We start from the raw sequence: 13,832 nt of genomic DNA on the forward strand, positions 1-13,832 counted from the left end.
CTTCCTTTTTCTCTCGAAGGCTAAAATTATACATATATTTAAAAAAAAAAAAAAATAGAAAGAAAAAAACTGATGGACTGAACTCCTCATCCTTGTTTGCCTTGTTTGTAATTCTCTCACAGGAGGCGGCGTGGACAGTGACTGACGAGTGTATCCAGGTTCTGGGCGGTATGGGATTCATGAAGGTGAGTGATTGGTCCACATCTGGTGTTTTATCTGCTGGGGCTGATCTGATTTCAGCAGTGTGATGTTAAATACTCTAGAATAGATGATGCACACGTGAGATGAAACTGATCCTCATAGCCGATTCATTCTGTTGATGGTGTCACCAAAGACTGAGTTTGTCAAATGTCCACAGACTAAATGTTAGTTTCAGTATTTATAGCTGGAGTTCAGCAGCATTACCTGGGAAATCCCGTCTTTTTCGGTGACACCAACTCTGACAAACAAAGGTTGTCACAAATTCGTCACCACAAGTACAGATGCAGTAAATAACTTACTGTCAATGTCCGCATTTTTTGTTTTTTAAACTTTTTATTTAGACATTTCATTTTTCCATAAAACATTCTCTGACATAGGACCCTAAGAATTAAAGCACAAGTAATTGAATACAATGGGAATACCACAAAGGGAAATCGCATGAAAACTACGCATTCATATTTTAGGACTTGAATTATATCCAGCGATAAAAATGTGTACAGAACAGAAAAGCAGAGAGAAATAAGTCTTCTCACATTGTATCGATCCAACCTGGCACCTTTCAGACTAATGCAGCAAGTTTTCAGTTTATTTCCTCTTGATTCTTTGCTTTAAACTGGGTTGATGTTGTTCATGGAATAGAACCAAGGTCTGGATATTGCAGGGTCTCAGTATCATCTAGTACAATATAATAACTTGCTTCCACAAATGAAAAATATCACTTTTGGAGGCTTTGTAGTACAACATTTGGACAAACGTATCAGGCAGGTTTGTGACATCCTGTTATTTTTCGGTCAAAATCTCTTTATCAAAATTTACTTAACAATAATGCTTTCTAACATGTACACAAATGTAGGAATATGCACCATGTGTCATCCTATTCTAAATCCACAGGCGGTGATATAGAGTGTCCCCTTTCCTATATGATTTTGGAGTGTTTTTGCGTTAAACTTTTTGCCCATTCGTCCAGAAGAACATTTGTTAATTCAGACCTTGATGTTGGATGAGAGGCCTGGGTCTCAGTCTCTGTTTCAGTTCATCCCACAAGCGCTGGATGAGGTTGAGGTCTGGGTTTTGTGCAGGTCTGTCGGCTTCTTCAGCACCAAAAACTCTCTTACCGTTGTGTTGGAACAGAAAGGTGAATGTAATGGAAGCATAGAATTGTCCAGAAATGTCTTGATGAGCTAAAGCACTAAGATTCAACCCCAGAAAAACAGCTCACAGCAACATCATGAAGCTCCCGATGCAGTGTTTCTGTGCCGATTTCCATTCCATAGGAGACAGTTTTAGGTCGGCAGAGCATTGGAGACTTGTCTGAAACTTCATGACTGACCTGCTGTGGTCCTAAACCCTTCCACTTTGCAGTTAGTGTTGATCAGAGAATATCTACAAGGCAAGAAAAGGATCTGTCAGCCATGATCTGACTCACTGCAAAAGTAGTTGAAATTCAGTGAGTCCTTTAGAAACAACCTGTTCCTAGTTTTTGGTTTCAGATTTTATCAATACTACTCTTATTAATATTGCATATGATTCTGGTACTTTAGTGTTATTCTTATCAGGTCTCTTATCTGGATCCAAAATGACTGGATCTAAACTTTGATAGTTTCATTTATTCATTTATTGAAAGGCACCAGTCCATATTAATGAACGAACAATACAAAATTGTTGTAAATACACCGGAGGTTAGCACAGTTGCTAATGTCCATCTGTAGTCTCCATACATAAACGTACATGTAATGGCGACATTGCAGACACAACATCATATACATGACAGTAGCAATAAAATAGACAATGCAAACAAGGTAATGGTACCTCAAAGCGCAAGGAAAGTTTGCTGCTGTAAGACATAGGAGACTTGGGTTTCTATTTCCGTTCTCCAGTACTGAGACTTTCTGATCTTATTGATTACTCCAGTCCTTTAGTACGGGGTTCAGTGCCCATCCATATGTCTCACAAATGTTTGTAAAGGCTGACGGCATTAAAGTACTGGATTTTATTCACCCAAATGAAACACAAGTTCAGAGAATACGACGTGTAGCCAAATAGTTTTTACCCCTCAGCTAACTTCGAGCCAAAGGGGTATTGTAATCGGTTTGTCGTTTTGTCTGTCCATCTGTTTGTCTGTCTGTCCATTCAACAATGTAATCACATTGTCTGAAGAATGCATTGAGATATCTGCACCAAATTTATATTGTTGATGCATCTTGGAGCAGAAGCCTATTGAAAATACAGTCGCGGAAAAATTATTAGACCATCAAAAGTCATCAAAACAATGGTTATGCAATCAAGTACTAACTCCTGTGTGTATCATGTGACGAAAACAGACAGAAAAGAAGACATGGAATGTCATGGAATGTCTGGAAACTGTTTTTGGCAGTACAATGCCATAGCTATTGATGTAAGAACTGAAGTGATTTTGGTTAATATCAAGAAAACATGGAAAATGGCTAGATGTCCATAATTTGTTGTTATCATTATATTGTCCAAACAAATGCACCTTTAGTTGTACCAGGCATTAATGAACAAGAAATTGAAGAAAACAAGGGTGGTCTAGTATTTTTTTCGGCAACTGTAGGTCATCTTGACCTTCTTGTTTGAGCCTTGTGCAGTTATATCTGAGTACTTTCAAATATAAATATGTATGTAATAAGCTTTCCACAAAGACATTCTAAACTAAATTATAGAAACTTTCAACAGAATCTTACAGCATGTTTGGCTGAGGTGTTTTAAAAGTGTTCAGCATGTTATGTTTTCCATGTAGTGAAGATCAGTCAGTATACAGTCAAATGAAGTTATTTTTCAGCTGTCAGTTTTGTTTTTCTTAAGTTTTTTGTGTCGTAGGCTTAGTTTTAGTTGAATATAATTACTCTGGGAAGCAGCAAGTAACAAGCAAAAGACAAACAAACTTTCCCGGCATCTGATTCATGTGTAATGACAGTTAGAGCAGTGTGTTTTGTTGATTTACAGTTCCTCATTTGCTTCCTGGTATTTTTTTTTTATTTGACTATTAGGACTGTACCTACCGCCTTTCTCTGTGGACTTTGTTATTTTATATCAATACTCCAAACATGTGACTGCTCATTTATTTACAGTTGCCTTCATCCATGTCAGTCCAGCAGCTTGTATGTGTGTCACATAGTCAGCCATCAGTTGGTGCCTCATATTCAGCATCTTATACGTGACTTGTTTTTATCTCTGCCTTTATGGGTTTAGGTCTCACGACTGCTACACTTGAGACGCTATCAGCATGTAACCACAGTGCGGTATCCGGGCGCGCTGAAGAAAAACCAGCACTTCTTAACACTACAGTGGTGAGATAGATGAAGATGTGGGGGCGAAGTGAACTCATGTAAACAAGAAAGTTGCTCTGCTTAAAATAAACCAGATGGTGTAGGCCACTTCAGCAGGAGACATGTTACTTAATACAGTGGAAAGTGTAGCCAGTGATGGAAAAACAAAAACCTTAAAATGATGAAAGTGTCAATGCAGCGAGCTTCGATTATCTCTGCTCATTGTGTGCAGTTTGACTCAGGGTTTCCTTCGTTGCAACTCTTGACATTGACTAATCCTGTAAAGATAAGAGCTAGTCTGTCACTTTTTTTTGTTTTGGTGCCTTGAGACTCGAGGTATTGGTTCCTGTTTGCACTTGTTTTAGTTGAGAGATGAGATACTGTGCCATTAGAAATGATGTTTGAGGACTGTCATGCAAGAAAATTACCATTGTCTCCTTTTCTGCTGCTATTCTACTAAAATCCTGACAATTGTTTATAGAACACACACTCTACATTGTTTTTGATCAGGCTTTGTAATAAAATATTGATCATGTGCAATATTACCTAAATCCTCATGAGTGCAATAGACAGTCTTAATAACAATTTTTTTGCACTATGAATTACATTTATTTACTGATATTGCTTTTATTTGGTGAGTTTTATATGTATTTTAATAGTTTTGGTTTTTTTTTCTCTTCACTGTCAGTTTTTATGTAATGATTGTTGCTCCTAGAACTACTTTTTGTGGCAACTTTCTGTTTCTTTGAATTTGATGAACGAATTGCCCCATGTATTAAACTCTGGAGCACATGAATGAAATCATAAGAGTCCAAATAAATTAGGTCAGTAGAAGCTCTGATTATTTGGAAACAGATTTTATGGATAGATTTTAAGGACATTTTCACATAGTCTAATTTTGTGTTCATACTGCAATTTTGGCAGTGAAATAATAACAACTAATAAAATTTGGATCCGCATCCTCTTATCCTTGACAGCGATTGCTTTATTGATTTGCAATCATTCTATGCCAGCATGTTCTTAAATTTGCCTCATTTCTTCTATCTAGATGTGAAAGAGCGTCATCATTCTTCTGCTTGACTCAGGTTCAGACCTTGTTTGTTGCCTTTTACTAATGTTCTTCTTGTTTTAATGTTTTGTCAGGATACCGGAGTAGAGAGAGTGATGAGGGACCTGAGAATTTTCCGGATCTTTGAGGGTGCCAACGACATCCTCAGGCTCTTCGTGGCCCTCAACGGCTTCCAGGTAAATAGTCATTCTCAGAATTCTGCCTAAGTGATACTGTCTGAGAGGAAAAGTACAGAAGTGAAGAGAGGAAGTGATTACTGCTGGCTTTCAGGAAACACAACTGTACCTCTTATGTGCTTCACAAAGTATTGCAACAGCTTGAAGTTGTAAAAATAAGAAGCAACTTCCTCCTGTGAATGATTTCACTGTATTCAGCACTAAACCTCTTATTTGTACTGTTTATTTGGTTGAATTCTGGAAAACACCGTTGTGTATCTTCAAAAACTAGAGACTGCTCTGCCCTCAAACCACACGCTGATGAAGTCGTACTTCTCAGGCTTCATCTTGTAACAGTAAAGTCATGTCAGCAGGGGAACACGGTGACTGCTTTCACTGTTAAACACCTGGGGATTCCCTCAATTTGACTGAAGTGGAGAACGCGTCTCTAATAAGTCACGTCTGTGTTCCCCTGTAGAATGCAGGTATCCAGCTGAAGAGCCTGCAGAAAGCCCTGAAGAACCCACTGGGCAACGCCAGCCTCCTCGCAGGAGAAATCACCAAGAGAGCCAAAAGGTTACACATAACATGCAAAACACCTTTTTTATTTGTCGTCATGTAGGTGGGGGTTGAGGAGGAGATGGGAGATGGGGACCTCCCTTTAAAGTCCATGATGTCAGGTTTAACCCATAAAGACCCAAACAGCCACTGGCAACCAAAACCATCTACTGATTTAAAATGTATAATAACTTCTGAACCACTAAACCTATTAATACATGTAAATAATTGGTGTAAAATACAGTTTGTCGTCTTTTCGTGGTCATCAAATATGACCCATTTGGACGTTCAGAGGCTCCATAGTGAACGTGGAAACACCTCTACTTGTTTTTTTTGCGTTCCATTGTTGATATCTTTGCTGAAAAAGTCACTTTTTCTTCAGTGTTCTCTGTTTCTGATATAATAACCCTCAACTTTAATCTGAGCTTTAATGAACATATGCATTATCAGCAAATGAAATATAGGAAAATATCTGATTTTCATGGGAAAAAATGCAAAATACAGAGGATAATAATAAATGGTGATAAATCACTTAAGAAAGGTTGAATAGAGAGGAAAATTAATTTGGGAAGTGACATAAAAGTCACACTGGGTTTTGTGGGTTAAGTGGATTTATAAGACAACTGCACCAAATGGAACACTATTAAAAAGCATGTATTCTTCAGTGTACAATTAAGAAAAAAAGAGAACTGAAGCATTTTTGTTGCCTTAGAATCAGTCACCATATTTCTAAAGCTGCTCTGAACAGACTCCCTCTTCCTTTTTTCTGTTTGTAATGTATTAAGTATCATCTACCATGTTTGAAGGTGGACCAGAAATAATATTCCTTTGACTAAAACATCTAAAACAGACAAAATAATGTTTTCAAGAAAAGCTTTGGAAAAAGAAGTAACTCTTTTGGTCTGTTGTGTGCCTTTTATGCACTTTTCATTCTAAAATTTTCAGAATTTTTTCAGTGTTCATGCATATGACTTGAATTTTGGCAAACTGTGTACTCGTATTATTCATCTTATTTCCAGATCAGCTCCTACAGTAAGTCTAAAAAAACTGATACAGTAGTGCAAAAATGTGCCATTGAAACTCATTCAAAATGTAAGATTTTTTTATAGCTACCTTTATGAAGAACAGATTTTTTTTTGTCCTTAGTCGTGTATTTGACACAGCACAAAAAATAGTTACACATAAAAATCAGTGTCGCTGGAAAATATTGAAATATAACAGGCTGTAATGATTCAACACAAAAAAATTACTTTGTATGTTGTATATTGAAAACAATAGAATATTGAAATAGTTTTTACATATGAAAACATGGTGACATGGCAAAAACCTGGCATTTAGATGGTTGAAATCTTTAAAGATTAATCACTATTTTATTTAATTAGGTTCCATGTAGGTGGAAGAATTAGCTCAATGAGAGTAGATTATAATATTAACATATAATAATTTTTAAGAGTTTAGACATTTTTTGTGCTTAGCAGTATGAGTGACTAATATGAGGACTGGTCTTAAGGGTTAACACAGGACAACTTAGCTGCATGCTAAAAAAAATATCTAAATTTACATAATTTTGAACCAAACTTCCTACCGCATGTGGTTAAAAAAATTCATTGAAGGTAAAACAAAAAACACAGAAAATACAAAAAAGAAACTGTAAAATTAGACTTAGAAACAGTCATTTTTTACATTTTACATTTAATGCATTAATTTTTGTTTGATATGCCTCATAATGATAGGAAAAACTCTGTCAATGATAAAAATAAAAATAAATGATCCTGGGACAGTTTTCTGTTTCAACTTCCCTTTTTTTTTATCTGCATCTGTTTTGGACATAAATAGATTCTAACACTACATTTCCTCATGTGTTCCCACCCTGGAAAATATGTTTTTATATCATTCCATCGTTCCAATAACATTTTCCATTGCAGAACAGTATATCCTCTTTAACACATTAAAATTAAGTTATTATCCCAGTGACGCTGCCTTTATCTGTACATACAGTATTTTCCTTTGTAAATAAATTCAGTTCATATATTAAAATCCATTGCATTGGTATCTTTGTCAGAACTTCACAACTGTTTATTGTCAACACTAATGCTAATTTTAGGTAATTTTTTAACATTTGAAAGTTGAAATACTACATATTGTCCCTTTTTAAAGGGGTCATATTTTGCTAAACCCACTTTTATAAGTCTTTGGTACATTTATTTGTGTATTTGGACCCTAATAGTTCATAAAGTTTGAATTTGAACCCTCCAGGTGCTGCAAAGCTATCTTTATATTCATTTTGGCAAATTCGAGTGGATTTCTACAACCTGTTTTAATTCCTTCTTAATTGGTTACATCTATAACTAGTTATATCACAACATTAGCACATATAAGGTAAAGACTTCCAATGAACATTTCTCTGAATACGCCACAACTATTTATCAGCAGCAGCAGTTGTAGTCCATACTGAAAATATGTCCAAACTTCGAGCCCATTACCTAAAATGTTCAGTTATTGGTTGTATTAACGAACACAAGTGGTTGAACAGGACAGAGCAGCACAGCCAACAACCTGAAGTGGCTCACTTTCATTCAAAGGGCCAGCGTTCAAAATTACCTTTCTGGTGTCATTACTTAGAAATAGTGTTGAAGATGGACCTGTGGAGTTGAATTAATGAAGAATTCAGACCCAAGCATAGCATTTACAGTTCATGTAGATCACAGGGAAATTTTTTAAAATGCATAATTCCATTTAAAAAAGCAAAATATCTCTCCTTTAAGCCATTCCTCAAACGATTTAAATTGATTCTGATCTAATATTTGCTGCTGTTCTACATTCAACAGTAGTTCTACTCCTCTGCTTGATAAGTGGAGCAGTTGAGGAGCTAAGACTCCGTGGGGGTGTTTCACAAAAGCACCGTTTCACATGGAACAAACCTAATAAATGATACCGAGATAACTGTTTGATGAATGTGCTCAGGGCTGATGCAACTTGAAACACGTTTACATAAGTTGGTGGTGAAATACGGAGGACGGTGTTAGAAATATTGAAGTGCTGTCATGGTTTTTTAAGCTTCTGTCCCTTGGTTATGTCTTTGCAGGAAGGCAGGGATGAGCACAGGTCTGACTCTGCAGGGATCGGTCCATCCTGAACTGGCTCACAGCGGGGAACTGGTGAGATCTGTGTTGATTGTCAATTTAGACCAGGGGTGTCAAACTATGGTTTGTGGGCCAAAACCAGCCCGCCAAAGGGTCCAGTCTAGCCCATAGGATGCATTTGGGAAATGCAAAAATTACACTGACATATTAAGGGTCTAGGACAGGGGTCGGCAACCTGCGGCTCTTCAGCCTCCATGTAGTGGCTCCCTTTACTGCGGTCAAGCCAGCCGCCATTCTCCTCCGCATGGTCAAGCCAGCCGCTAGCGTTTTTCTTGTGCGCTACTCATTTGACAATTATGGTAAATGAGCTGCATGGAGCGAATGTGCCAACCAAAGTAAGGGCTCATTTCTGCTCTATGTTAAGACGCAGACAGATACAGACGGAGGGTTCTGTCCATCCTTTTGTATATTGCTCACATAATTCCTGTCCGTTTTCCGGGGGCTTATAGATGTGAGCCCAGACAGAGAATGTGGAGCAGTGCAACGGGAACTGTGGAGGCAGTGTTGAGTTTTGAAGAGAATCATTTCCATAAAGAGGGATAATTTCATAGAGCAACTGTATGAATATGAGTACTGTGTACTTTTGGGGTAATCCTACAACAGATTCCCTTCCAAGCTGCAGTAGAGCGTTTTTTCATCTGAAATAGGCTTTGACTAAATTCAATGATGAATAAAATTATTTTTTCCAATTAGTACCTCATGAATTTGGTATATTTGGTATTAGTACTTCATATACTATTAGCACAAATACTATGAACTACTTTTACTGTGTACTTTAGAGTAATTATACTCCAGAATCCATTCCAAGCTACAAAAGTGTTTTTTTTTTTTTTAATTTGAAATAGGCTTTAAGACTAAATTCAATGATGAATAAAATTATTTTTTCCAATAAGTACCTCGTGAATTTGGTATTTTTGGTATTAGTACTTCATATAATATTACCACAAATACTATCAACTACTTTTACTGTGTACTTTTTGTAGTAATCATACTCCAGAATCCATTCTACACTGCACTTCTGTTTGCTGTATTCAGTGGTTGTAACAGATAAAATGTAAAAAAAAAAGATTAAAACTTTTAAAGGTTTATAAGCTCTGGTTTTTTTTTTTTGCGGCTCCAGACTATATTTTTTGGTGGAAGAGGGGGCAGATTGGCTCTTTTGATAATAAAGGTTGCAGACCCCTGGTCTAGGATGTCAAAATCAGTTTAGTTCAGGTTCCACATACAGACAATATAATCTGAAGTGGGTCAGACCAGTAAAATAATAACATAATAAAAAAAATACTGACAACCCTAAATTCCAAATTTGAAATTTTAAACAATATTCTGCCCATTGCTACATATTTAGTTTATTTGTAAGTAGTAATGCACATGTGTAAATCATAAACTGAGAAAAATTTTGTTAAAACTGCACTTTTTGTCTTAATAAATTTCAGGTTTTTCATGGTGGTTCAGGTTATTCACATTGTTTTGTGTGAGGATAGTTTGTAAATGTAAATATTTTCATAACTTACTTTTACAGTTTTGGACTAAAACAAAGATTAATCCTGAACAACCATGAAAAGTGTCAAATTTCTTACGAAAAATAAGTGCAATTTAAACAATATAATGCTCAAACTAAAATGAGTTTTACATGCCTGTTTTAGATGTTTCCTGTCTCTTCTGTTCACTTATAGCATCTAGAATGGAGTGAGTAGGTGTGTGGTTGTATGCGTTGACTTCTTTTAACTGTTACGTTTTCTCTTTAGACGGTTAAAGCCATTGAACAGTTCGGCACAGTCGTCGAGGAGCTGCTGATCAAACACGGCAAGAAGATCATCGGTAAGCATGTGTCTGCTCCCTCTGTCGTCTCCGGTGTCCATCGGGGCTTTGACATGGACTAAATCACCCGTTTGTTGTTGCAGATGAGCAGTTTTGTCCTGAAGAGAGTGGCCGACTGTGGCCATCGACCTGTACGCCATGGTGGTCGTCCTTTCCAGGTACGAACACAAACTAAACAGTAAAAAAATAAACACTCGTACTCTCCTACACACTCGACCTGGCCTTTATAGTCGACCTCTATTCCACGTGTCGTCCTACGCTGCTTCAAGTGACATTTTCCTCTTGATTTTTTTTTTTTTTTTTTTTTTGCAGGGCTTCTCGCTCTCTGAGTCAGGGCCTTCCATCAGCTCAGCATGAGAAGATGATGTGTGAAACCTGGTGCACTGAGGTAAGATGCACTGAGATACAAAGCACTGCACAAATACTCCAGATTCACAGCTATCTGGACTTTACTTTTTATGTTTAATACGTATGGTTCAACATAAATACCTTTTGTACTTTTTGAACATTACATTTTTGGTTTAGATTTCATGTACTGGAGGAGAATTAGAGATTTTTTTTTATATAAGATCAATATATCTACAACAAAAAAAATGACATTTAAGACATAAGACAAAAACAGTGTGAAAGACAAGATGGAGGTCATGGAAAAGACACAAAATGAACAGATGTAAATGATAAGATGAAGATGTAGTAAAATGAAAGAATAATGGATCAATAATGTAAAGTGCTTTAAGTGCCGGGAAAAGAGCGATAGAAATCAAATCCATTATTATTATTAAAAGATGCAACAAGATAAAAATGACCTAAAAGCTGTAACAAGATGAAAATTGCATAAAGAAACCAAGACACGGATGATGCAACAAAACGAAAATGATGTAAAAGATGAAACGAGACAAAAATGAGAAAAAAATCAATCGAGAGAAAAACGGCAAAAGATCTAACGAAGCGAAAGCGATGTCAGTGATGTAACCAGACAAAGACATCACAATGCAACAAAGATGGGGAAAAAAAGCTACACAAAAAAACTCATGAGACAGTAAATTAACAGTAGTAATAAGATGGGAAGAGATGCTGAAGGGAGACTGAATCACTGAGTTTATTCAAGACATTTACCTTGGATTAAAAATGGACAGTCTTACATTGACCCGTCTGTAATGATGGACTGAAAGGTTTTTGGTAAAATCTGCTTCTCACATCGGTTCAAACAGATAAAGCTCTTCAATACGAGGAAATGGTAACATCCGTCTGTGCATTTCTGCTGCATCATGACAAAGAATAGAGAAACCTTTCTTTGGAACTTGTTCTTTTGCAAGAATTGTGCAACTGAACAGTGCTGATCTGCCTAAATCTCACTTGTCCTCAGCGCCAGTCTGGAGGGCGTCATGATCAGCACAGTTTAGGGGATAATAAACCGACAAATGACTCATTAACAGTTTAATAGTCTTTATTCATGAAACACCGGCAGCAGTAGACACTTTACTCATTGCGTCTCATTACGAAACAATGCAATGTCGACAGTTTGTCTCAGAGTCAATAAATATTTGAGGTTATCTGAGATGTCTTTGTTCTTCAGATGTTTTTCTTTTCTTAGATGCATTAATGTTTCTATGATGTTATGAAGTGAACTTTTATTTAAGTCTTCACTCCTTGTATAAAGACTCTGGACATGATGTAAACTGACATGTGAGCAGTCCAGAGGTTTTATTTGACCTCCTCCTGCATCGTCTATTTGTGAGCAGCGATCACAATACCTCTTGATTTTTATCCCTGCGTCGCTGCAGCAGCTCTTCACTGGAAAATAAGAAACTTATTTTTTATGCATCAGGTAAGAGGCTCGCAAAGAAAATGGAAAAGCTCTGACATTTAACCTGCAATATTTTACACCTTTTAATTCAGTTCAGTATTAGTCGACAAAAACTGTTTCCAGCTGTTGGTAAGTGAAATGGTAAAAGGCACTGATTACAGTAAATAACTCAAAAAAGATTGAGACACTGTATAAAAGGTTAAAAGGTCCTATTCTGTTGTCTTGTAATTTGCATTTTTACATCAATTGAATTAAGCTTATGTATAAATGAAGGATGGCCATTTTAATTACTCAAGATAATTTAGGTTGATTAGTCGCATCAAAACAATAAAAAAAAAAACTAAATAAGCGATGTGTAAACTCATTAAATCTCATAAACCCATTTATTTGCAGTAGAGCATAGATAATATATCAGATGTTATATGTTTTAAACCCATATTTCCAGTAAACACATCTATGTTCTACTGCAAATGTGGGTTTATGCAAATCATGCATCCTGTTTCAATTTACATTGTGGTTTCCCCTTCAATAAAAACAGGCACATATAGGTTAATTCTCCTGACCACGGTTTTTGAGTTCGATGGTATATTTTCTCAGTTTTACACAATGTCCCTAACTTTTTGATCCAGTAAATGTCACTGTCTTGTATGTTACTATATGAAATATTCTGATGTGACTTTTATTCATACCAATTTCTTCCACATCTTTTGAGCATTGAAACCTCTTTCATGATATTTTGAGCTATCACTGTTTCCATTAAGTGTCTTTTTTTTTTTTTTTTTTATTACACAAATTGAAAATGCAATTAAAGCCAGCTTAATGGAAACACATCTACTGTATCTCAGGGTTTATCGGTAGCAGTCATCCCTTAAACTCATTAGATCAGTCCAGACTTGGATGTTACAGCAAAAAATTAAGAAGTGCCTGCTACTCTCTTTCATACTTCTTGGTCATGTTCAAATCTAACTGCATTCTGGTCTTCAATATTTGAAGCATATTCAGCAATTTGAGGTCTGACCATTGACTCCTGCCCTTCTATCAGACTTTTTGGCGTACCATTAGAAGATCTCACTCTACAAAGACCACAATTATATAGCACTAGTGGCATTGTACCCGTGGTGCCATTGTGTGTGAGAAGTGCCTCTACATTATTGTAAGTGCAGCTTTCACATTGTAGCATCGTTTGCTAGCAGTAGAAATTTCATGAACGGCAGCATAACCACTTCCGAAAATGGAGTATGGTGGCAGGGATGAAGAATTCAAAGTAGAGAGAAGCTAAAATCACCCAGCATACCTCACAACATTTGAATACGGACATAAAATTGTGCCTAGTAGATGGTCAAGTAATGTTTCTATTCATTTGGCGAGTTCAGCAGTGATCGGGCCTGTGAAGGCTGAGGAAAATCCATACAAACGCCCTCCTGTGCTGCAACATCGATGGGACACAGAACGTGTATTATATAGTAGGATAGCCGACTCCTCCCTTTTAGTGCAGCGACTCATTCTTTCTCCCTTTGGCAGATGGATATGTGATGTCATCTTTTTCCTTAAAATTAAAAAGATTAGATACACATTGAATGGATCAATGGGTCAAAGTGACTGGGTACATAGAGGAACTCTTTAATTTTTATTTATTTATTTTTTATGTGATGTCTTATACCTCTGCTATATGTTTCAGTGTTTGTCTTACTTTTTGTGTGTTTGAAAGGCTTAATAAAAATACATTGATCAAAAAAAAAAAAAAAATTAAGAAGCACCCCCCACCCCCCCAGCTCTGACCTCCATGTCCTT

At 36.5% G+C, this 13,832-nt stretch overlaps 1 protein-coding gene across 1 annotated transcript in view; it reads left to right on the top strand.

The window, feature by feature from the left end:
- acadvl (acyl-CoA dehydrogenase very long chain) overlaps nt 1–13,832 on the top strand; it is a 32,525-nt gene that overhangs the window by 17,349 nt on the left and 1,344 nt on the right. Inside the window, 8 exon segments of the mRNA XM_030161989.1 lie at nt 123–185; nt 4,632–4,733; nt 5,191–5,288; nt 8,356–8,428; nt 10,162–10,238; nt 10,323–10,353; nt 10,355–10,392; nt 10,547–10,622. Of these exon segments, the coding sequence (XP_030017849.1) occupies nt 123–185; nt 4,632–4,733; nt 5,191–5,288; nt 8,356–8,428; nt 10,162–10,238; nt 10,323–10,353; nt 10,355–10,392; nt 10,547–10,622 (558 nt within the window).

The sequence above is a fragment of the Sphaeramia orbicularis genome, chromosome 18 (assembly GCF_902148855.1).
Source record: "Sphaeramia orbicularis chromosome 18, fSphaOr1.1, whole genome shotgun sequence".
Lineage (NCBI taxonomy): Eukaryota > Metazoa > Chordata > Actinopteri > Kurtiformes > Apogonidae > Sphaeramia > Sphaeramia orbicularis.